At 41.6% G+C, this 26,172-nt stretch overlaps 1 protein-coding gene across 1 annotated transcript in view; it reads left to right on the forward strand.

The window, feature by feature from the left end:
* Window positions 1-26,172, forward strand: part of ZSWIM5 (zinc finger SWIM-type containing 5) — a 187,123-nt gene that overhangs the window by 154,108 nt on the left and 6,843 nt on the right. Inside the window, exons 6-11 of the mRNA XM_513126.9 lie at window positions 5,819-5,995; window positions 8,839-8,985; window positions 10,302-10,439; window positions 13,080-13,340; window positions 13,556-13,691; window positions 14,910-15,067. Of these exons, the coding sequence (XP_513126.5) occupies window positions 5,819-5,995; window positions 8,839-8,985; window positions 10,302-10,439; window positions 13,080-13,340; window positions 13,556-13,691; window positions 14,910-15,067 (1,017 nt within the window). The remainder of the gene's footprint in view (window positions 1-5,818; window positions 5,996-8,838; window positions 8,986-10,301; window positions 10,440-13,079; window positions 13,341-13,555; window positions 13,692-14,909; window positions 15,068-26,172) is intronic.

The following is a 26,172-nucleotide window of genomic DNA, read 5'->3' on the forward strand; positions in this document are numbered from 1 at the left end:
CCAGGTTTAAGTTTCTGCCATCAAACTATACGGTCTGCCACCGTCCTGGTTTTTGTCATCTGTAGACCTCTGGGTCAATCCCTCTCAGTCCTTGAAGATTTTTAGCTATTGGCTTAGTAATACTACTTTCTATCACTATTCTGATCATAATTCTTTTTTTAATTTCTTTTTTTTTTTTTTTTTGAGACTGGGTCTCACTGTGTCACCCACGCTAGAGTGAAGTGGCGTGATCTCGTCTCACTGCAACTTCTGTCTCCCAGGCTTCAGTGATCCTCCCATCTCAGCCTCCCGAGTAGTTGGGACTACAGGCGCAAGCCACCACTCACAGCCAAATATTTTTTGTGAGTGTATTTTTTGTAGAGACAGGGTTTCGTCATGTTGCCCAGGCTAGTCTCGAACTCCTGAGCTGAAGCAATCCTCCTGCCTTGGCCTCCCAAAGTGCTGGGATTATAGGCATGAGCCACCATGCTGATTCCTATCATAATTCTTGATGACTTCAGTAGCCACATAGATGACCCTTCCAATACCCTGGCCTCTCAATTATTTGATCTCCTCTTTTCCAGTAGTCTCATCCTCTACCATAACTTAGCCATTCAACCCCACAATCATACCCTAAACCTTGACATTACCAAAAACTACACCCTCTTCATAATCTCAATTTCATGCATCACCAGTTACCACCATCAATCTTGCTAGCTTCTTTTCTTTAGTATCCCAGTTTCAATAATTCTTTGACCCACTAGGAATTTTTGTCTTACTGTGTAAGACAAAATGTGTTTTCACTCTGATAGCCTCATTTTCCTCCTCATCCACGTTAGAGTCCTTGGTAACTCATTACAATCACTCCTTTGCATACACACTTAACTCCCTCTTTGTCTTTGATACACTGATGGAAAAACTCTAAACTTAGTTCATTCCAGCTCTAATTACTTGGTACACTTGCACAGCTGAATATGGCTGGAGAGAAACAACCATGCCGGGCACAGTGGTTCCTGCCTATAATCCCAGTACTTTGGGAGACCAAGGCTGGCAGAACCCTTGAACTCAGGAGTTCGAGACCAGCCTGGGCAACATGGTGAAATCCTGTCTCTACAAAAAATACAAAAATTAGCCAGGTATGGTGGATTGCTTGAGCCCAGGAGGTCAAGGCTTCAATGAGCCACGGTCATGCCACTGCACTCCAGCCTGGGCAACAAAATGAGACCCTGTCTCAAAAAAAAAAAAAAAAAAAAGGAAAGGAAAGAAAGAAACAACCATAATAACTGGTCTTATTTTAAGTTTATGACCACTCATTTCAAGTGGGTCCTCAGTACTTTCTAGACATCTAGTACATTTCCCTAGTCTGTGCCATCTTTCACTCTTATAAATTACTATTTCACACCATCTTTTTCCTAAAATTTTCTGTACTTCTTCTCCTTCCTCAGTTTCAACTGAGGCTTGCTTCCTGTTTACTAAAAATAAAGAAGCAATCAGAAGAGAATTTCCAAAACTCCACCACCACATCTGGTGGTGATGGGTCAAAAGAAATACTGTTCTAGAAGGTCAGAGAATTACTGTCTTTGCCCATCTACTCTGCCTCTTCCCCTGTTGCAGTCTATGCTTCTAAATCCAAGCCCTCCAGTTGTTCTCAAGATCCTATTACATCACTTTTATCTAGGACATCACTCTAGGAATTAACAAGAAATTATTTCCTCTCTCTCCTGCATCTCCAATTTTTCACTCTCCATGAATTATTCCTGAGTGTACAAGCATATTGTTATATTTCCCATACCAAAACAAAACAAAAAACACTCTCATGACTCCACGTGCCTCTCTGGGTGGTAGAAATGGGTGGTAGAGTTAGGAAAAATCATTAAAAAGAATAGTACAGATTTGCCATCTCCATTTCTTCTGTTCTTAGTCTCCCTTGAATTCACTCCAAGTCAGGCTTTCAATCCCTACCATTACTGAAACAGCTCTTGTACCGGTTACTTATGCTAACTGTTGCTAAATCTAGTAGTTGTTACTAATGCTAACTGTTGCTAAATCTAGTAGTTGTTCTCAACTGATACTTGACCTATCCGCAGTATTTGACACATTAGTCACACTCTCCTTGAAACTTTGTCATTTGACTTCCAAGAAACCATTGTCTCTCGATTCTCACTTCATTGACCGTTCCTTCGAAGTCTCTTTACTGTCTCTACCCCATTTCCCAATCTAAAATGCCATAGTGCCCAGGGATCTGTCATCAGACCACCTCTCTTTCTTTCTTTTTTTTTTTTTGAGACAGAGTTCGTTGCCCAGGCTGGAGTGCACTGGTGTGGTCTTGGCTCACCACAACCTCTGCCTCCCAGGTTCAAGCGATTCTCCTGCCTCAGCCTCCCGAGTAGCTGGGATTACAGGTGCCCACCACCATGCCTGACTAATTTTTGTATTTTCAGTAGAGATGGGGTTTCACTATGTTAGCCTGGCTGGTCTCGAACTCTTCACCTTCTGATCCGCTCACCTCTGCCTCTCAAAGTGCTGGGATTACAGGAATGAGCCACCGCGCCTGGCTACCACCTCTCTTTCTATACTTCTTTGTTGATTGCATTGTTTTAGTAATCATCTACATACTAACAGTTCATATACACACACACACACACACACACACACACACACACACACACACACACATATCTTGCCCAGACCTTTCCTCTCAACTCTAGATATGTATATTTAACTGCCTTTTTGGTATCTCCATTTATCTGTTAACAGGCATCTCAGTAGGATTCCTACCCCTCAAGCCCCACGCAAACCTGCTCCTCTAGCAGTCTTCCTGTCTCCATATATGGCAACTCTCTTAAAAACCTTGGAGTCATTCTTAATTCTTTACTCTCTCTCACCCCAGCTGTAATCCATGAGCAAATCCAATATATTGCCTTTATCTTTGAAATATATCCAGAATCCAACTACTGCTCATCATCTCCACTCTTTATTTCTCTGCCAACTACCATCATCTCTCACAAATTATTGTAGTGCCCACCTGACTTCTCCCTCTTCTTCTGCCCTTCCACCTTATAACCTATTCTCAGTACTGCTGCCAGAGTTATCCTTTTAAAATGCAAGTCCCATCATATACCTTCACAGCTCAAAGCTCTTCAGTGGCCTCTCATCTTTCTCAAAAACCTAAAGTCATCTTTTTCTCATGGTCTACATGGCCCTCCATGATCTAGTTCTCTAATATGTCTCTGACCTCATCTCCTGTGATTCTCCTGCTTGCTCATTCCATCCAACTATACTGGCCTCCTCACTCTTCTCAAACACTCCAAATATACTTCTACCTTAGGACTTAGTGCTTGTGGTTCCTTTTGCCTGGAGACCATTCTATATATGAATAAAACAATAACCCCCTGCCTAACACCAGCTTGCTTTTCTCCCTAACTCTGCTTTATACTTTTTCATAGCACTCTTAACTGTACGACATATCTGATATACTATATATTTACTTAACTGTCTCTCGCCAGTTGAATGTAAAGGTCCATAAAGACAGGAACTTTGTATGTCCTAAGCACTAAGAACAGTACCTACTGTATAGTAGGCAGAAATTATTTGCTGATTTAATCAATTTAAAAATATATTGGGGGCCCAGTGCCCACTGTGGGTTGAGCAGACCGGTGGATTCTCAGTTCAGCAGTAGAGGAGCTTAGATTCCAGCCAGTAGAAGAGTCATTGTGCTTTCTGTGAGGGACAACATGAAGGAGAAGCAATTTCAGTAAATACTGTCAGTGCTACTCTAATGATAATATCCTTCAACCATCTGAGCCTGTACCCAATGGGATGTATTAAATTCTAAAGAAATGACCAGATTCCAAGGACTTTTCCTGAATGGTTGAATATGTTAGGTTCTTTCATATTCAGTATGAATTCTCTGACATTCCCTCATAATTTTTTTGCACAGAATCAGTAGGTACACACCTCATTTGGGCATCTCTGGAAATGTCCATACAGTATAATACTTCAGTTCTTGATCCCAAAATAGTTTAAATTGCCATTAATCTGGCAAAGCATCAGTTAAATGACTCCCTCATGGTTTCTTATTACCTTAAATATCATTTCCATGATCCTCCCTAAGTCTGTGGTTTGTGGCAAGATATCTTCCATTTGGTCCTCCTACATACCACCCTTAAGAGTTGAGCCTACATTTTTGTCTGCAGTTTTGGTTTCCCTGCAGCCCTTTTCCTGAAGGGAGATGGCATGGTAAGACTCCAGTGAGAAAACAAGTTTGTCTTTTATTAGCATCAGTTTTTTCTTTTTCTTTTTTCTGAGGCATGATCTCGCTTTGTTACTCAGGCTGGAGACCAGTGGCATGATCTCGGCTCACTGTGGCCTCAACCTCCTGGGCTCAAGTGATCCTCCTGACTCAGCTCCTCTGAATAGCAGGCCACGCCACCATGCCCGGCTAATTTATATATATATATATATATATATTTTTTTTTTTTTTTTTTTTTTTTTTTTGAGACGGAGTCTGGCTCTGTCGCCCAGGCTGGAGTGCAGTGGCGCGATCTTGGCTCACTGCAAGCTCCGCCTCCCGGGTTCACGCCATTCTCCCGCCTCAGCCTCCAGAGTAGCTGGGACTACAGGCGCCCGCCACCATGCCCGGCTAATTTTTTTGTATTTTTAGTAGAGACGGAGTTTCACCATGTTGGTCAGGATGGTCTTGATCTCCTGACCTCATGGTCCGCCCACCTCAGCCTCCCAAAGCTCTGGGATTACAGGCGTGAGCCACCGCACCCGGCCCAGTTTTTATATTTTTTATAGAGAGCGGGTTTCACCACATTCCCCAGACTGGTCTCAAACTCCTGGACTCAAACAATCCGCCAGCCTCAGCCTTCCAAAGTGCTGGGATAACAGGTGCGAGTCATCACACATGGCCTCATCAGTTTTTTCTTATTGGGAAACAAGACTGTAAGCCTGCAGATATCAGTGTAATAAAGGTACCTGAATATACAGAGCTTCAGCTCTTTCTCTCTCTCTCTCTCTTTTTTTTTTTTTTTTTTTTTTTTGAGATGGGATTTTGCTCTGTCACCCAGGGTAGAGTGCAGTGGTGTAATCTTGGCTCACTGCAGCCTCTACCTCCTGAGTTCAAGTGGTCCTCCTGCCTTAGCCTCCCAAGTAGCTAGGACTACAGGCATGTGCCACCATGCTGGGCTAATTTTTAAATTTTTATTTTTTGTAGAGACAGTGTCTTGCTATGTTGCCCAGGCTGGTCTTGAACTCCTGGCCTCAAGTGATCCTCCCACTTTAGCCACCCAAAGTTCTGGGATTACAGGCAGGAGCCACCATAGCTTCAGCTCTATTTCAACTCTTAATATGAATTTCATGAAAGTCCTTGGTCTGATAAGGGAAAGTTAGTATGAAACAAGTTACAGATTGGCCAGGGATATTACCTAGCTTCTTCTCTCTACCTTTGACATTGATAGAAGCAGTTTGTATCTTCATGACTGAGTGGCTAAGCACCACTACTCCTCTTCTATTTCATGTAGCTTCTGGATCTCAGGAGAAATTAGTCTTCTGTAGAAGGAGGAAGTAAGCCATAGATCTCTGTGGGAAGGTTATTCCTATAAAGAGCACACACACACTGAAAGCTTATCCAAGAAGGAGGCAACACAACAGATACTCAGAGAGATTGCAAGTGGCTGCTCTCATTGCCCTTCCTTATAACCTGTTCTCAATACTGCTGCCAGAGTTATTCTTTTAAAATACTATTATTCAGCCAACCTCCCACCCTGAAGAAGACCCAGGGCTTAAAACTTCAAATTGCCTGTCACTGTACTGCTGCATGTTCTTCTTTCTCCAGACTCCTTATCCAGACCAAGACGAACAGTATTCACTAGAGCCATTGAGGGGCGTGAATTACATTGGCAGGATAGCCACCTACAGCGAATAATCAGCAGTGATGTTTATACAGCTCCTGCCTGCCAGCGGGAAAGTGAAAGACTACTCTTTAATTCCCAAGGCCAGCCACTGTGGCTTGGTAAGTCTAGCCCTCCTCTAAGAACTTTAGAGCCACCCTCACTTCATGCCAGGCCCAAATGAGCCATCTTCATACGTACCTGCAACTCAAACTACAATTTGGACAGTTTTCACACAGATATTTTGGGGCTTTTATTAGGGATATTTATGTGAAGCCTAAGCCATTTGCATGTATACTCAGTTGTGATACAGCAACCTCAAATAAGAATTTGCATCCTGTCCTCTAAGTTTTGAGGGGGTGAAAGGAGTTAATGCATCTCAAAGAGCATTAACAAAGCAATTAGGCCTCAGTTCACAGCTTCTCTGAGTTATTGAGCAACATTATAGTCTACTCTGAAATTACATGTTTTGTTAAAAAAGCACTAATTTGAATTTTTTTAAATCTCCTATGCTAGTAAGTAGACACAATCTGCATTTGTCACCAAGCAGTCTTCCTTTTCTCCTCCCCACCTTCCTACCTTCGTTCATGATAACAGGATAGAGCTGTTTCATTGTGAGTTTAAACCCTCCTCTGAAATAGTTTCCTGGCTTTCCCTCAATCAACCTGTCCCTGACTTTATCAAAGGATACCCATTTCAAAAGAGACACTCTTTTTAAAATATTCATTTTCCAAGCCTTACAGCAATGACATACATTTTCATTGTCTTCTCCCAATTCCCTGCCTCCATCTCTCACACCATATCTTTGTCTTGCTCAAGATTTTGCTGAATCTAGATATGCCCCTCTCTCTCGAAAGCAATAGCCAGACTCACCGTGTCACCACCTGAAGTTTCCTCTGATCATCTTTCTTCTCCTGTGATCCAGCACTTCTAAAACGTAAATCTTATAAGCATATGAAAGAATATACATCTCATTAACAAAGATGCAAATTAAAACAACACTGAGCATTTTTTGATTTTCAAATGGTCAGGTGTTTTTAATTAAGATAATTAGTTTCTGGTGTGGGAGAGGTTACATGGAGCTAGGTACTCTCATTTACTACTTATAGGAGTGTAAATACTTAGTCTTTCTGAAGGGTATTTCTTCTTATCAAAAGCCTTAAAATATGTTCATCCCATGTGATCCAGGAATTCTACATGTAGGAATTTATCCTGAGCCATAATTAACTAAGGATATGCATATAGCTAAGGGGCTCATTACAGCGTGGATAAAAATAAGGTACAGATGAGAAAAATTGGGAACCATATAAATGTCCAACAATAGGGGATTGATTAGCTCAATAGATATACATGTATTCACCAGAATTATATGTAATCATTTTTAATGTTATAGATGTATATTTGATAACATGGAAAAATATTTACAATGTGTTATTAAGTGGAAAGGCCAGTTACAAAACAGTAAGTATAATACCATCCCATTTTTAGTAAAAACTTACTAGGCTGGGTGCAGTGGCTCACGCCTGTAATCCCAGCACATTGAGAGGCTGAGGTGGGTGGATCACCTGAGGTCAGGAGTTTGAGATCAGCCTGGCCAACATGGTGAAACCCTGTCTCTACTTAAAATACTAGAAATTATCCGGGTGTGGTGGCACACATCTGTAATCCCAGCTACTCAGGAGGCTGAGGCAGGAGAATTGCTTGGACCTGGGAGGCGGAGGTTGCAGTGAGCGGAGATCACGCCACTGCACTCCGGCCTGGGCGATAGAGCGAGACTGTCTCAAAAATAAATTTTTAAATAAAATTAGCAGGGCATGGTGGCATGTGCCTGTAGTCCCAACTATTCAGAAGACTCAGGTATCTCTTAAAACAAAAACCTGTAAAGCTCTATCCACGTAAACCTGTAAAGCTCTATCTCAGTCTGGGTGACAGAGTGAGACTCCATCTAAAAAAAAAAAAAAAATTACTAGAAAAGTGTGAGTAAATATACATGACACTGGAAAGAGTGATTATTTCTGATTTTTATTTTATATTTCTTTATATGTGTTTTCAAATTTTCTGCAATTCTATAATTTTTAATTTTATCTTTAAGAAAAAAAGCACAAAATAAACCATAAAGCTTGTTATAGTTACTCACCTATTTGTAAGTCTTTGGTTTGGTAGTCTTCCATTATCCCTAAGGTAAATTCAAACTCCATAGAATGGCATTCAAAGCTGTTTACATTCCAGACTCTACCTTTTCCAGGCTATCTTAGGTCACATAACATAATTCTAACTACATGGAACTATTTGCCATACTCTGAAGATGGATGCTATTAATATATTGAATAATTTTTATGCTTTTACAATATGCCCTTGCTTATGTTTCCTTTGTCAGGAATGTCTTTCCCTGTTTGTCTACCTGTTTGAAATCTTACTTGTCCTTCAAAGCACAGCTCAAATATTATTTTCTCTCTGTATATATTTCTATCATGTTACTTCTTTTTAGCTGCTTTATAATTACATTTATGTATCATTTGTGAGCTCTTTGAGGGCAATGACCATTTCTTATTCATCTTTGTACTTTCTTTGCCCAGCATACTCCCTGGCATTTAATAGGTTTTCAGGAAATGTAGGATTAATTAAATGAATGAGACTTTTCCCATTAGGCAGTTAGTTGCTACCTCCATTGGTTTCCCATAGTATAATATATGTTTGCAAAGAGAAACTACATTTTATTATCCTACTTGTGTGTCCCTTTCTACACCATAGACCACGCTGAGGCTGCAAGGTACCTCTTTCAAGATATCACCTGTGATTTATTCAACTTTTTATATCCTTAAAGATAAAGACACAGTTCCTGGTATACAGTAGGTGTCAGGTTGAATTTGAGGAACTGGACTGAATACAAACTCTCTTTGTCAGGTATAAATTTTCCTGATTTGAAATTTTAACTAGACCAAAATATCTTCTTCTTACTTGGTAGAGCATGTGCCTACAGCCTGTGCTCGAGTTGACGCCCTGCGTTCCCATGGTTATCCAAAAGAGGCCCTCAGACTCACAGTGGCCATTATTAATACTCTGAGGTTGCAGCAGCAGCGGCAACTGGAAATCTACAAGCATCAGAAGAAAGGTATAGTAATTAGGAGCCATCTAACCCCCTTAGGCCCAAAGCTGATGAGGATCCTCAGGGGATACAAGGCCCAGAAGAACTAGGGAATTCCGGGTCATTCTCCTTGCTGTGTGGAATGCCTCACTTTATCTTTATTAATGTCAGTTTTCTCATCTGTTCATTTGGGAATAATACCTGTTTGCCTCCCTCATAAGGCAGTTAGAAGGCTCATTAAGATCTGGTATGAGAAGACCATTTTTAAACTGTAAAGCTGTGGACAGTCATGGTGATTCACACCTATAATCCCAGCACTTTGGGAGGCCCAGGTAGGAGGATTGCTTGAGGCCAGGAGTTTGAGACCAGCCTGGGCAACATGGTGAGACCCTATCTTTACAAAAATAAAATAAAGGCCAGGCATGGTGGCTTACGCCTGTAATCCCAGCACTTTGGGAGGCCGAGGCAGGCAATCACCTGAGGTCGGGAGTTCGAGACCAGCCTGACCAACATGGAGAAACCCCATCTCTACTAAAAATACAAAAAATTAGCTGGGCGTGGTGGCGCGTGCCTGTAATCCCAGCTACTTGGGAGGCTGAGGCAGAAGAATCGCTGGAACCCAGGAGGCGGAGATTGCAGTGAGCCGAGATCACACCACTGCACTCCAGCCTGGGCAACAAGAGCAGAGCTCCGTCTTAAAATAAATAATTAATTAAATTAAATTAAATTAAATATGCCAGGCACAGTGGCTCACGCCTGTAATCCCAGGACTTTGGTAGGGTGAAGCAGGTGGATCACTTGAGGCCAGGAGTTCAAGACCAGCCTGGCCAACATAGTGAAACCCCAGTTCTATCAAAAATACAAAAATTGTCAGGCATAGTGGCACATGCCTGTAGTTCCAGCTACTCTGGAGGCTGAGGCACGAGAATTGTTTGAACCCAGGAGGCGGAGGTTGCAATGAGCCAAGATCACGCCACTGCACTCCGGCCTGGGCGATAGAGCGAGACTGTCTCAAAAATAAATTTTTAAATAAAATTAGCAGGGCATGGTGGCATGTGCCTGTAGTCCCAACTATTCAGAAGACTCAGGTATCTCTTAAAACAAAAACCTGTAAAGCTCTATCCACGTATGCACTACCAGCAGGCAACCCAAATGCAGACCACGTGACCTTATAGCTGGCTGGTATGTTTGTGGCCAGCCGTATCAACCCAAGGCAAGACAATAGAGAAGCTTTTATTTGACTCTCAGGGTCAAGGCTGGAGAGACTGATAAGAAGACCCAGGCAGGGACAGACAGCAGTTTGTCTCTATCACTGTCTAAAATTTTAACCTGCTTGTTTCCAGAACTGTTGCAGAGAGGAACCACAACCATCACAAACCTGGAGGGCTGGGTGGGCCACCCCCTGGATCCCATCGACTGCCTGTTTCTCACTTTGACTGAGGCCTGCCGCCTGAATGATGATGGCTATCTGGAGATGTCAGGTACAGGGGTCAGCCTGAGGCAAACCAAGACTGCCCTTGTTGGTTAGCATGGTGGCTCACACCTGTAATCCTAGCATTTTGGGAGGCCAAGGTGGGTGGATTACTTGAGTTCAGGAGTTCAAGACCAGCCTGGGCAACATGGCAAAACCCTGTCTCTACAAAATATTAGCCAGATGTGGTCAGTCGCCTGTAATCCCAGCTACTTGGGGGCTGAGGCAGTAGGATCACTTGATCCCAGGAGATAGAGGCTGCAGTGAGTCAAGATCACACCACTGCACTGCAATCTGGGTGACAAAGTGAGACCCTGTTTCATTAAAAAAAAAAAAAAAAAGACTGCCCTCGTCAGCCCTTTTCTCCCTTCCAGACTCTGTTCTACCTGCTTTTGAAGTTTTTTTCCCCCTCTTGTCCAAACTAGAGCACCCTGAGAGGTTTCTTCATGCTTGCCCATTTCCCACCTTCCTTTCCTACCCTTTGGTCTGGACTTGTCCTGATTTTGCATTTTACCTTGCCAGCCTTCCTTGTTCCTTTTATTTCCCTATCATAAATGCCTAAAGAATGTAGTCCAAGAAGAATAACAAGTGATAGAGAAATTTTAGCAGTCAGAGGCGAGAACCTAGAGCAGTCTGAAAGTGGGAAAGAACTTCCATTAAGAATCTGTGTATCCCTTGCAATTGCATAATAATATTTTCTGGTTTCCTTTGAACTTTCTTCCACATGATGGTTTTGTACCAATTTTACAAATAAGAAATAGAGGAGAATAATTTAATAGAGTCTCAAGACTCTATTAGAGTAGCCAAGAATAGAGACAAAATTGATTCTTTTTTCTTTTATACCTTCACTTACTGTATACATATATCTACTTTAGTATTTAGCATGCTACATTACAATTTATTTACAAATAGTTCTCTCTTACTAGACTGTCAGCTACTTGAAAACAGAAATTATGACTTCTTTATCTTTGTGTTCCTAGCACTTAGTGGAGGACCTGACATTTAACAATCTTTCATAAATACTTATTGGATAGATGAGGGAGAAAAGAAAAGAAACCAAGACTTTGACTTTTAAACCGTGCTTACTTCCTGAAATTGTGCACCCAGTGGTGGAGCATATGAGATAATAGTAACATAAAGGTTGCAAATGTTACAAAAGTTAAGAGTTTAACTGTAGGGATTCAGATTTCTCTGGGTAGAGATATAAGGGGTGGCCCCAAGCCAAGTGCAGGCTGCTCCTTATCTTCCCTCTGATCCCTTGCAAAGTGAATCATCATCTTTGGTCTGTTTCATCTGTACAGTGACATTTACATCTTGGAAACCTGAGTTTGCACTTGGGTTTATTCATTCACCACTAACACATAGCAATACCTAGAACAACAAGATGGTCTAATCCCTTTAAGGTGTTCACATTCTATGAAAGAGACAGAAACAAAAACAGACAATTACAGCATTACATAATGTGCTAGCAAAATATAAGATTTTATACTTCCCTAACTGGCTTAGCCAGTTCATATATTAAGAAGGAGATGGGCCGGGCGCGGTGGCTCTCGCCTGTAATCCCAGCACTTTGGGAGGCCAAGGCAGGCAGATCACCTGAGGTCAGGAGTTGGAGACCAGCCTGGCCAACATGGTGAAACCCCGTCTCTACTAAAAATATAAAAATTAGCTGGGTGTGGTGGTGTGTGCCTGTAATCCCAGCTACTCAGGAGGCTGAGGCAGATGAATTGCTTGAACCCGGGAGGCGGAGGTTGCAATAAGCCGATACCGTGCCACTGCTCTCCAGCCTGGGAGATGGAGCGAGACTCCCTCTCAAAAAAAAAAAAAAAAAAAAAAAAGGAGGTGGGGCTGGGCATGGTGGCTTATGCCTATAATCCCAGCATTTTGGGAGGCCAAGGTGGGAGAATCACTTGAGCCCAGGAGTTCGAGACCAGCCTGGGCAACATAATGAGACCCTATATCTACAAAAAAAAATTAAAAATTATCTGGGCATGGTGGCATGTGCCTGTAGTCCCAGCTACTCAGGAAGCTGAAGTGGGAGGGTCGCTTGAGCCCAAGAGGTTGAGGCTGCATCGGTGACCCATGATTGCACCACTACACTCCTGCCTTAGCAACCAAGCAAGACTCTGTCTCCAAAAAAATTTAAAAAGAAAGAAGTGTGAATCTTTGTGGCTCTGTGTAACCTTTTTTTCAGTATATTTTCCTTACTATTCTGGGGTTCTGATTCAGCTTCCCTATGATAGCTGTTGACCAAGCTGTATCCCAAAGGTGGGAGGGAAAGACAGAAGACTAGGCCGAATACGGTGGCTCACACCTGTAATCCCAGCACATTCGGAGGCCGAGGTAGGCAGATCACCTGAGGTCAGGAGTTTGAGTCCAGCCTGGCCAACATGATGAAACCGCCCCTCTACTAAAAATACAAAAATTCGACAGGTGTTGTGGCATGCTCCTGTAATCCCAGCTACTTGGGAGGCTGAGGCAGGAAAATCGCTTGAACCGGGGAGGCGGAGGCTGCAGTGAGCTGAGATTGTGCCACTGTACTCCAGCCTGGACAACAGAGCAAGACTCTGTCTCAAAAAAAAAAAAAAAAAAAAAGAAAGAGGACTCTACCAAGCCTAACCTAAAGAATTTGGTGCCCTGTTGCCCTCAGATATGAATGAAAGCAGACCCCCTGTCTACCAGCATGTACCTGTGGCTGCAGGCTCCCCAAACAGCAGTGAGTCCTACCTGTCATTGGCCCTGGAAGTTGCACTGATGGGCCTGGGTCAACAGAGGTTAATGCCTGAAGGCCTCTACGCACAGGACAAGGTATGCCGTAATGAGGAGCAGCTCCTGAGCCAACTCCAAGAGCTGCAGCTGGACGATGAGCTAGTGCAAACACTGCAAAAACAATGCATCTTACTGCTGGAAGGTAAGTAGAAAAGAGTCTCTTGTCACGGTGTCTTTGGCCCATGACCCTGAACTCCCCTCTCCAATAGAGTACAAGTACAGGAACATTTATGACATTAAAATGTAGTGAATGAAGGTTCCCATGATTAGCAAACATGCATGAGATACTGGGGCTCAAGTCCAGGCTGGCAGATGGAAGCATACAGATAAATAACTGGCTGGCTTATCTTCCTCCAGGAGGTCCTTTCAGCGGTCTGGGAGAAGTCATCCACCGAGAGAGTGTTCCCATGCATACCTTTGCCAAGTATTTGTTCTCAGCTCTGCTGCCTCATGATCCAGACCTGTCCTATAAATTAGCCTTACGTGCCATGAGGTGGGTAGCCCTTTCCCAGTCCAGTTGCCTCCACCAAAGCAGAAGTGTCCAGTGCTCTTTTTCATTGCTTATTTCACTTTCTTTTCTTTCCCTCTTTGTCATTCTGTTGGACCCGCTACCAAGTGTACCTTAAAATGGCTCAGATATTTTTATATGATCTAGGATTCATATCTGGATTCCTTGTTGGTGACTTGGTTCCCTGGCAGTACTCATGGTTGATTGTCTGAGGAAGCCCCTGAGATGTTAATAAATAAGGAGCACTTAAGACCTGAGTCTTCCTGTTCAGTGGTTATTCAGGCAAGCTGAGAAGGGGTCTGAGCCCTTCTGTAGTTCAACTCAGTCAAGGTTCCCAGGCACAGGTCCCCAGAAGAAGCTGGAGGAAGTAGAGATAAATATGTTTACCCCAAGACTTGAGAACAATGAGCTATGGGCATCTTGTTTCCAGGCTAGAATAGGATCCTTGGTTTAGGCAGTTAAACCTCTGGGATGTAGCAGACTATACAGAAGAAGAATTTTAGTCAGACTGTAAGGCTGGGAGAATACCTTAGCTAAAACAGGAAATTCCTTGGCATGTATTTCTTATACTTTTAGAAATAACCAGGCTGGGTACGGTGGCTCAAGCCTATAATCCTAGCACTTTGGGAGGCCGAGGCAGGTAGATTGCTTGAGCCCAGGAGTTTGAGACCAGCCTGGGCAGCATGGTGAAACCCCGTCTCTACAAAAACAAAAAATACAAAAATTAGCCAGGCATGTTGGTGCACACCTGAAGTCCCAGCTACTCAAGAGACTGAGGTGGGAGGATCGCTTGAGCCTGGGAGGTCGGGGCTGCAGTGAGCTGTGATTATGCCACTACACTCCAGCCTATGCAACAGAGAGAGACACTGTCTCAAAAATAAATAAAATAAACAACCCTATGATTCTTTTTTAAAATGTATTAACTTTTCTCTCTTTTTACAATATATCATACTATTCAACCCGATAGCTCTTGAACGGCCTTTCACATCCATTTGTAGTGGAAACTATTCAGCGTTGAGTACTCTTAAGTGCCCAGGCACTCACCTCATATAGTGTATAGTACCATAGGTTTAAAAACCTTCAAAGCTCTTAGTTAATCCTTTCCTCTCCCCAGTTCCTCCCCAGCAAAGAGCAAGCTTCTCTAAGGTGGCTCAGAAGCCCAGGGTCTGGATGGTGGCTGATGATTCTTCCTGGGTCTTCCAGGTTACCTGTTTTAGAAAACTCAGCTTCTGCAGGCGACACATCCCACCCTCACCATATGGTGTCTGTGGTGCCCAGCCGTTATCCTCGCTGGTTCACGCTTGGACACTTGGAATCACAGCAGTGTGAACTGGCCTCCACCATGCTGACTGCTGCCAAAGGTGAGCATAGATAGACCTTAAGCTCCAGCATCACCCGTCTGCCTGCCCAACCATGGCATGTCAAAGGCTTGGCCTGCAGTCTCCTGAGAAAGAGAAGCTCCTTGACCATTTAGAGTGATAGTGATCCTCACTTTGATTGCTGCCATTAGAAAGAGCACCTGGCCAGGCGTGGTGGCTCACGCCTGTAATCCCAGCACTTTGGGAGGCCGAGGCGGGCAGATCACGAGGTCAAGAGATCGAGACCATCCTGGCCAACATGGTGAAACCCCGTCTCTACTAAAAATACAAAAAGTAGCCGGGCATGGTGGCGGGCGCCTGTAGTCCCAGCTACTCGGGAGGCTGAGGCAGGAGAATGGCGTGAACCCGGGAGGCAGAGCTTGCAGTGAGCCAAGATCGCGCCACTGCACTCCAGCCTGGGTGACAGAGCAAGACTCCGTCTCAAAAAAAAAAAAGGAGCACCTGGATCCAAGCCAAAACTTTACCCTAGTTACTAATTGTAGGATACCAAATATGTAAAATTAAATGATCTTTAAGGTACTTCTAAGTCTAACCTTCTGTTTGATAAAATCACTTCACCTTTCTACGCCTCAGTTTCAAATCTATAAAATGGGGATCATTGTCAATGACCTGTCAGCCTCCCAGGGCCACTGGAAGATCTAATGAAGTGATGACTAAGATAGAGCTGAACTCCTTACAGATATAAGAGTTGGTGATTTTTTTTCAGTGCCCTGGTAAAAGATAGGCAGTCCAAAGTGATTCTCAGGCCTTTAAGCTCACATACATCCTGTTAGCTATGCAGGTTTCACCACAAACAGAAGTGAAAGTAAGCCCCTATATAAGAAGGAGCTATGATAAAATGCTAGCCACCATGAGCTCCTGAATATTTTAGACCAGGAAACTACATGGATTTTGAAGTTTTTTTTTAATTAAAAATAACTTTATGTGGTATCTTCTTATTGTCCCCCCAAAAATACATGCTCATTAGAGAAAAGGTAAAAGTTACATATAAATTAATATAAAAATGATCAGCAAACAAATACAAAAATAGAACAAAGCATATGATCAGACAGTTCACAGAAAAGGAGATACAAATCATTTTTAGACAACTAAAATACCTGGTATCACATTAGAAATACAAATTAAAATTAGCCTGAGATAACATTTTTTACTGATCTTATTGGCAAAAAACAAATCTGATAATGTGCATTCATGTGAGGAGTGTCAAGTGGGGAGTGGTGGTAGCCTGCATGGAGTATCAGATTCCAAGCAGGATAAGGAGGAGGACTACAGATCTAAGGAAATCAATGAACCACAAGCATAATAAACATGAAGAAAACTGTACCATGGCACATCATAACCAAAATGCTTAAAACCAATAATAGAAAATCTACTTAAAAGCAATCAGAGTAAAAAAGATACATTACAAAGGACAAAAAAACAAGTATGGGAACAGATTTCTCATTAGAAACAATGTAAGCCAGAAAACAGTGGGAAAAAAAATCCCTTAAAGTACTTTAAAAAAAAAAAAAATTATCAGGCCAGGCACGGTGGCTCACACCTATAATCCTAGCACTTTAGGAGGCCAAGGCGGGCAGATCACTTGAGATCAGGAGTTTGAGAACATCCTGGCCAACATGGTGAAACCCCTGTCTCTACTAAAAATACAAAAATTAGCTGGGCGTGGTAGTGCACACCTGTAGTCCCAGCTACTCAGGAGGCTGTGGCACGAGGATCGCTTGAACCTGGGAAGCAGAGGTTGCGGTGAGCCGAGTTGCACCACTGCACTCCTGCCTGGGTGACAGAGTGAGACTCTGTCTCAAAAAAAAAGACCAAAAACTGTCAAACTAGAATTTTATACCAATGAAAATATATTTCAGAAACAAAGATGAGGCCAGGTGCAGTGGCTCACACCTGTAGTCCCAGCACTTTAGGAGGCCAAGGCAGAAGGATCACTTGAGATCAGGAGTTTGAGACTAGCCTGAGCAACATAGCAAGATCCTGTCTTTACAAAAAATTTTAAAAATTAGCCAGGTGTACTGGCAAGCACCCGTAGTCCCAGCTACTCAGGAGGCTAAGGTAGAAGGACTGCTTGAGCCCAGGAGTTAAGAGACTACAGTAAGCTACCATCATGACACTGCACTCCAACCTGGGTGACAGAGCAAGACCCTGACTCTTAAAAAAAAGAGAGATGAACTAAAAATCTTTTTCAGACAACCACAGTTCAATTAGAAATCGATAATAAAAAGATATTTTAAAATATCTTAAGTTTTTGGAAATTAAACCACATACGTGTATATTACTCATGGAGCAAAGAAAAAAATCACAAGAAAATTAGAAAATCTTTTGACTATATGAAAATGAAAGCACAAGTCAAAATTTGTAGAATGTAGCTAAGGTTTTACTTATAAATTTTTAGCAAAAATGAAAAATGCTTCAAATCAGTGATCTCAGATTTCACTTTTTTTTTTTTTTTTTGAGATGGAGTCTTACTCCGTTGCCCAGGTTGGAATGCAGTGGCGTGATCTCCGCTCACTGCAAGCTCCACCCCCCAGGTTCATGCCATTCTCCTGCCTCCGCCTCCCGAGTAGCTGGGACTACGGGCGCCCGCCACCACGCCCGGCTAATTTTTTTGTATTTTTAGTAGAGGTGGGGTTTCACAGTGTTTGCCAGGATGGTCTCGATCTCCTGACCTCGTGATCCGCCCACCTCAGCCTCCCAAAGTGCTGGGATTACAGGCGTTAGCCACTGTTCCCAGCCCAGATTTCACTTTAAGAAGTCAGAAAAAGAAAACCCAAGGTAAGCATAGGGAAGGAAATAATAAAAATGAGAGCAGACAGGTGCGGTGGCTCATACCTGTAATCCCAGCACTCCAGGAGGCCAAGGAAGGCAGATCACTTGAAGCCAGGAGTTCGAGACCAGCCTGGCTAACATGGTAAAACTCCATCTCTACCAAAAATACAAAAAAAAAAAATTGCGTGGGCATGGTGGCATGCGCCTATAATCCCAGCTACTCGGGAGGCTGAGGTACTATAATCATCTGAACACAGGAGGTGGAGGCTGCAGTCAGCCAAGATCACACCACTGCCCTCCAGCCTGGGCAACAAAGTAAGACTCTGTCTCAAAAAAAAAAAAAAAAAAAAAAAAAAATCAGAGCAAAAATCAATGAAATAGAGAATAATCAATGAAACCAAAAGCTGATTCTTTGAAAAGATCAATTAAGGCCGGACACGGTGGCTCACGCCTGTAATCCCAGCACTGTGGGAGCCGAGGTAGGTGGATTGCTTGAGGTCAGGAGTTAAGAGACAAGGCTGGCCAACATGGTGCAACCCTGTCTCTACTAAAAAATACATAAATTAGCTGGGCATGGTGGTGGGTGCCTGTAATCCCAGCTACTCAGGAGGCTGAGGCAGGGAGAATTGCTTGAACCAGGGAGACAGAGGTTGCAATGAGCTGAGATTGTGCCACTACACTCCAGCCTGGAGGACAGAGTAAGACTCTATCTCAAAAAAAAAAAAAAAAGAAAGAAAGAAAGAATGAAAACATAAATCAAATTTAAATCCCTGTCTAGACTGATCAAGAAAAAAGGAGATAAAAGGCAGAAATGACCAATATCAGGAATGAGAAAGGTGATATCACTACAGATTCTAAAGACATCAAAATGGTAATAGGAGAATATTACAAACAGCTTTATGCCAGTAAATTCAACAACACAGATGAAATGGACTAACTCCTTCAAAAACAAAACTGTCAGAACTCACTTAAGAATAAATAAAAGCCAGGGCCAGGCTCAGTGGCTCACGCCTGTAATCCCAGCACTTTGGGAGGCTGAGGCGGGCGGATAACCTAAAGTTAGGAGTTCGAGACCAGCCTGGCCAACATGGCAAAACCCTGTCTGTACTAAAAATACAAAAATTAGCCGGGCATGGTGGCACATGCCTGTAATCCCAGCTACTCAGGAGGCTGAGGCACAAGAATCACTTGAACTGGGAGGCAGAGGTTGCAGTGAGCCGAGATTGCGCCACTGCACTCCAGCCTGGGCGACAGAGCAAGACTCCATCTCGATCAATCAATCATTCAGTCATTAAAGGCCAAAGTGACTCACACCTGTAATCCTAACACTTTGGGAGGCTGAGGTGGGAAGATCACTAGAGGACAGGAGTTTGAGACCAGCCTGGGCAACATAGTGAGACCCTGTCTCTGCAAAAATTTAAAAACTAGCTGGACATGGTGGCACCCCCCTGTAGTCCCAGCTATCAGGAGGCTAAAGCAAGAGGATTGCTTGAGCCCAGAAGTTTGAGGTTACAGTGAGCTATCGTGCCACTGCCTGGATGAGAAAGTGAGACCCTATCTCTAAAAACATAAACAGGTAGGTGGGTCGAAAAAAAATGAACCAGCTATATGTCCAAAAGAATTGCAAGCAGGAACTCAAACAGATAGTTGTACGTTTATAATAACATTATTCATAATAGCCAAATGTTCATCAACAGATGAATGGATAAACAAAATGTGGTATATATAGACAATGGAATATTATTCAGCCATAAAAGGAATGAAAGTCTGATACATGGTACAACATGAGTGAACCTTGAGAACATGCTAAGTGAAATAAGCTAGACACAAAAGGATAAAGATTGTATGATTTTGACTTAACATGAGATACCTAAAATAGCTGCAGTCGGGAAATATCAATGGATTCAAAGCTAGTGCATGAACATTTGAAAAACAGAATATTCATATAGTCTCAAGGTATCTCTTCACAAAATATTTACCAATCATAAAGGAAAAATGTATAACTTTACAATCGAAACCTGGCCAACACCACTTTAATCAACTGATCACAGTTAATATCATCAGAAATGAAGTCAAAAACATGGATTACCTGATAGGAAACAATAAGAACTCAGCATCACTTCTGTGACATTACAGCCAAAAGTGCAAATGTACATCTAAGGAAACATCAGGAATACCAAATTAAAGGACATACTACAAAATAACTAGCCTGCAAAAGTGTCAAGGTCATGAATGTCAAGGAAACATGGGGAAATTTTTCCAAATTGAAGAAGACTTAAAGGCACATGACAAACTAAGTGCAACACATGAACTTGTATAAAATCTTTTTGCTGTAAAAGACATTTTGGGGACAATTGGTGGAACTTGAATGTGGTCGGTAGTAGATGGTAGGAATATATCTGTTAATTTGCTGCTTTTGATGGTTGTCTTGTGGGTGTAGGAGAGTGTCTTTGTAGGAAATACACACTACAATAGTCAGGAGTGATGGGGCATCAAGTCACTTACTTTCAAATGGTTCAGAGAGAAGAAAAAACATCAGTGTTCTATTCTTCAAACTTTTCTGTAAGTAAAATTATTTCAAAATAAAGGATTTGTTTTAAATTTTATTTTTTAGTAGAGACGAGGTCTTCCTATGTTACCCTAGCTGGTCTTGAACTCCTGGCCTCAAGTAATCCTCCCACCTTGGGCTCCCAAAATGCTGGGATTACAGGTGTGAACCACCACACTTAGCCAAGGAAAATTATTATTTTTATTTTTATTTTTTTTATTTTTATTTTTTGAGACAGAGTCTCGCTCTGTCACCCAGGCTGAAATGAGTGGCGCGATTTCAGCTCACTGCAACCCCTGTCCCCGGAGTTCAAATGAATCTCCTGCCTCAGCCTCCCGAGGAGCTGGGACTACAGGTGCCCGCCACCATGCCCAGCTAATTTTTATATTTTTAGTAGAGATGGGGTTTTGCCATGATAGCCAGGCTGGTCTCAAACTCCTGACCTCAGGTGATCCACTCACCTCAGCCTCCCAAAGTGCTGGGATTGCAGGCATGAGCCACCACAGAAAATTTTTGATAAAAAAGTGTGTTGACAAAGGTGTGGAGAAACCTTTTTAAAACTCAACTATATGTTGTCTATAAGAAACCCACTTTAAAGACAGAGATAGATTAAAAGTAGAGATGGAACCAATAACCTAAATGTAAGAGCTAAAGCCATAAAACTCTTACATGAAAACATAGGAATAAGTCTTCATGACCTTGGGTAAGCCAATGGATTCTTAGCTATGACATCAAAAGCATGAACAACAAAAAAAATATAGATAGGTAAATTAGACTTCATCAAAATTTAAATCTTGTGTGCATCAAAGAGCATTATCAAGAAAGTGAAAAGAGCAGCCAGGCGTGGTGGCTCACCCCTGTAATCCCAGCACTTTGGGAGGCCAAGGTGGGCGGATCACCTGAGGTCAGGAGTTCGAGACCAGCCTGGCCAACATGGCAAAACCCTGCCTGTACTAAAAATACAAAAATTAGCTGGTTGTGGTGGTACATGCCTGTAGTCCCAGCTACTCAGGAGGCTGAGGCAGGAGAATCACTTGAACCTGGAGGCAGAGGTTGCAGTGAGCCAAGATCATGCCACTGCACTCCAGCCTGGTCAAGAGAGTGAGACTCCATCTCAAAAAGAAAGAAGAAAAAAAGAAAAGAGAACAGAGCCAGACATGGTGGCTCACACCCATAATCCCAGTGGCTTGGGAGGCTGAGGTGGGAGGATCACTTGAGCCTGGGAGGTCAAGGCTGAAGTGAGCCATGATCACACCACTGCACTCCAGCCTAGGCAAGAGTAAGACCTTTTCTCAAAAAATAGGCCAGGTGCAGTGATTCATGCCTATAATCCCAGCACTTTGAGAGGCCGAGGCAATCATATGAGGTCAGGAGTTTGAGACCAGGCTGACCAACATGGAGAAACCCTGTCTCTACAAAAATACAAAAATTAGCTTGGCATGGTGGCAGGCGCCTGTAATCTCAGCTACTCGGGAGGCTGAGGCAGAAGAATCACTTGAACCAGGAGGCAGAGGTTGCAGTGAGCTGAGATCGTGCCACTGCACTCCAGCTTGGGCGACAGAGCGAGACTCTGCCTCAAAAAAAAATAATTAATTAATTAAAAAATAAAAATAATTATAAAATAAAATCAATCATCTAAGTTTGCACATTAGTAAAATAGAGAAAGAATAAATAACAATCAGTTTATAAGTTAAGCTTCCACATTGGGGAAAATAGCGAAAGAAGAGCAATGTAAATCTAAGTTAGCAGAAGAAAATAGATAACAAAAATTAGAGCAGAAATCAGTGAAATTGAAAGTAGAAACAGTAGGCAAAAATCAGTAAAAGCAAGACCGGTTCTTTGAAAAGATCAATAAAATTGATAAACCTTTAGGCTAACCAAGAAAAAAAAAAAGAGGAGATCTAAATTACTAATATCATAAATGAAAGAGGGGCCATCAGTACTGATCCCCATGAACATTAAAAGGATAATTAAAAAAATTTTTTGAACAACTCTATGCCCACCAATTTGATAACTTAGATAATTAGATGGACCAATTTCTTGAAAAAAAAATCTACCAAAACTCACAGAAGGAGAAAGAAATAATCTGAATAGGCCTATATTTGTTAAAGAAATTGAATTAATAATAACCTTCCAAAACAGAAAGCGCCAGGCTCAGATTATTTCACTGGTGAGTTCTACCAAATATTTAAGGAATAAATGGTACTGATTCTCTAAAGTCTCTTCCAGAAAATAGAAGCAGAGGAAACACTTCCTTACTCTATGAGGCCAGCATTACTCTAAAACCAAAACTAGATAAAGACATTACAAGAAAGGAAAAGTACAGATCAGTATGACTCATGAGCATAAATGCAAAAATCTTGAACAAATTTTAGCAAATCAAACCCAACAGTGTATAAAAAGAATGAACCACAAGTAGGATTTATTTCAAGTATGTAAGTTGTCTCAACACTTGAAAATCAATTAATGGAATCCGTTAATTCCATTAATGGAATTTATTCTTTCCACAGGCAAAGAAGAAAAGTCATTCATCAGTAAATGCAGGAAAAGCATAACTGACACCCATTCATAATTTAAAAAAAAAAAACCCTTAGCAAACTAGGAATAGAGGAGAACTGCCTCAACTTGATAAGGAATTTCTACAAAAAAACCTACAATTACCGGCTGGGTGTGGTGGCTTACACCTGTAATCCTAGCACTTTGGGAGGCCAAGATGAGAGAATCGCTTGAGCCTGGGAGTTCAAGACCAGCCTGGATAACATAGCAAGACCTCATCGCTACTAAAAAATAAAAAATAGCCAGTTGTGGTGGGCACACTCCTACAGTTCCAGCTACTTGGGAGGCTGAGGCAAGAGAATCACTTCAGCCTGGGAAGTCAAGGCTGCAGTGAACCATGATTGTACTACTGCACTCCAGCCTGGGCAAAAGAGCTTAAAGACAAAAAATAAAACCTACAACTAACTACCATTATACTTAATGGTGAGAAACTAGATGCTTTCCCTTTAAGATCAGGAATAAGACAAGAATGTTCCCTCTTGCCACTTTTATTCAGCATCATACTAGAAGTTCCTAACTAATACAATAAGATAGGAAAAGGAAATAAATGATACACAGATGCTCCCTGACTAATGACAGGGTTATGCCCCAATAAACCCATCTTAAGGTCAAAAATTCTTAAGTGAAATCATTGTAAGCCAGGGATTGTACATATTGGAAAGGAAGAAATAAATCTTTGCTCACAAATGACATGATTGACTATGTATGAATCCCAAAGAATCAATTTTTTTAAAAACTGGAACTAACAAGTAATTATAGCAAGTTTGCAGTATATAAGATTAATATACAAAATTCAATTGCTTTCCTATATGCCAGCAAAGAACAATTGGAATTTGAAATTAAAAACACAGTACCATTTACATTAGCACCCCAAAAATGAAGTACTTAGGAATAAATCTAACAAAATATGTGTAAGATTGATATGAGGAATACTGTAAAACTTGGATGAAAAAAAATCAAAGATGATTTAAATAAATAGAAATGGTCCATGTTCATGGATAATAAGAATGTGTATTAGGAGGTTAGTTCTTCCCAATGTGATCTATAGATTTAACACAATCCCAATCAAAGTCCCAGCAATTTATTTTGTGCATATCAACAAACCCTTTCTAAACTTTGTGTGGAAAAACGAAAGACCTAGAATAGCCAACATAATATTGAAGAACAAGTCAGAGGCCTGACACTACCCAATGGAAACACTTACTGTAATATTAATCAAGACAGTGTGGTACTGTTGAAAAACTGAGAAACAGATCAATGGAACAAAATTAAAAGCTCAGAAATAGACTCACACAAATATAGTCAACTGATACTGAGAAAGGAGCAAAAGATTGTCTTTTCAACAAATGGTGCTAGAAAATCTGGACATTCACATGCAAAAAGAAATTAATATAGACACTGACCTTAGACCTTTCACAAAAATTAACTCAAAATGGATCATAGACCTAAAGGTAAAACACAAAACTATAAAATTTCTAGAGGATGGCCGGGCGCAGTGGCTCACACCTATAATCCCAGCACTTTGGGAGGCTGAGGCGGGCAGATCATCTGAGGTCAGGAGTTCAAGACCAGCCTGGCCAACATGGTGAAACCCCATCTCTACTAAAAATACAAAAATTAGCCAGGCGTGGTATCACGCATCTGTAATCCCAGCTACTCAGGAGGCTGAGACAGGAGAATATCTTTAACCCAGGAGGCGGAGGTTGCAGTTAGCCAAGATCGCACCATTGCACTCCAGCCTGGGCGACAGAGTGAGACTTGGTCTCAAAAAATAAATAAATAAATAATAATAATAATAATTCTAGAGGATAATCTAGGAGAAAATCTAGGTGATTTGGGGTTTGACAATGACTTTTTAGATACAACACCAAAAGCACAATCATGAAAGAAAAAAATGAGTAGTTGGAATTCATTAAAATTCAAAACTTAAACCCATGAAAAACTGTAAAGAGGCCGGGCTCGGTGGCTCACGCCTGTAATCCCAGCACTTGGGGAGGTCAAGGCAGGTGGATCACCTGAGGTCAGGAGTTTGAGACCAGCCTGGTCAACATGGTGAAACCCTGTCTCTAATAAAAATTTAAAAAGTAGCCAGGAGTGGTGGCGCACGCCTGTAATCCCAGCTACTCGGGAGACTGAGGCAAAAGAATCGCTTGAACCCAGGAGGCAGAGGTTGCAGTGAGCCCAGATCACGGCCATTGCACTCCAGCCTGGGCAACAAGACCGAGACTCCGTCTCAAAAAAAAAAAAAGAAAGAAAAGAAAAGAAAAGAAAGAAAAACTGTTAAGAAAACAAAAAAGACAAGCAGAGACTGGGAGAAAAATATTTGAAAAAATCTGATAAAGGACTTATATCCCAAATATACAAAAAACTCTTAAAACTCAACAATAAGAAAACAACCCAATTTTAAAATGGGCTAAAGATCTGGAGAGACACCTCACCAAAGAAGATACACAGATATCAAACAAGCATATGAAATAATGCTCAACTTATATGTCATTAGGGAATTACAAATTAAAACTACAGTGAGATATCATTACACAGTACTAGGATGGCTAAAATCCAAAACTGATAGCACCAAATGCTAACAAGGATGTGGAGCAACAGCAATTCTTATTCATTGCTGGTGGGAATGCAAAATGGTACAGTTACTTTAGAAGACAGTTTGGTCTTTTTTTTACAAAGATCAACATCGTATTACTGTATGACCCAGCAGTCATGCTCCTTGTTATTTAACCTATTTGAAATTATTTGAAAACATGTCGACACAAAAGCCTGCACATGAATGTTTAAAGCATCTTTATTTATAATTGCTCCAAACTGGAGGTAACCAAGATGTTCTTCAAAAGGTGAACGGATAAATAAATTATCGTATATCCATAGAATTGATTATTATTTCTAAATAAAAAGACATGGTTTCTCAAGCCACACACACTCAAAAAAAAAAAGAGACATGGAAGTTTTGGGTGTAAACTCTGAGGGAAAAAAAAAAACAAAGATATGGAGGAAACTTAAATGCGTATTGCATGTTGTAAGAAGCCAATCTGTATTATCACACTAGTCTTTAAGTTAAAAAAAAGAAGAAGAAAGAAAAAAGCCAGTCTGAAAAGGCTACTTACTATATGATTCCAAGTATATGATATGCTGGAAAAGGCAAAACTATGAAGACAGTAAAAAGATCAATAGTTGCCAGGGACTTAGAGGGAATGGAGAA

This window comes from Pan troglodytes, chromosome 1 (assembly GCF_028858775.2).
Source record: "Pan troglodytes isolate AG18354 chromosome 1, NHGRI_mPanTro3-v2.0_pri, whole genome shotgun sequence".
Lineage (NCBI taxonomy): Eukaryota > Metazoa > Chordata > Mammalia > Primates > Hominidae > Pan > Pan troglodytes.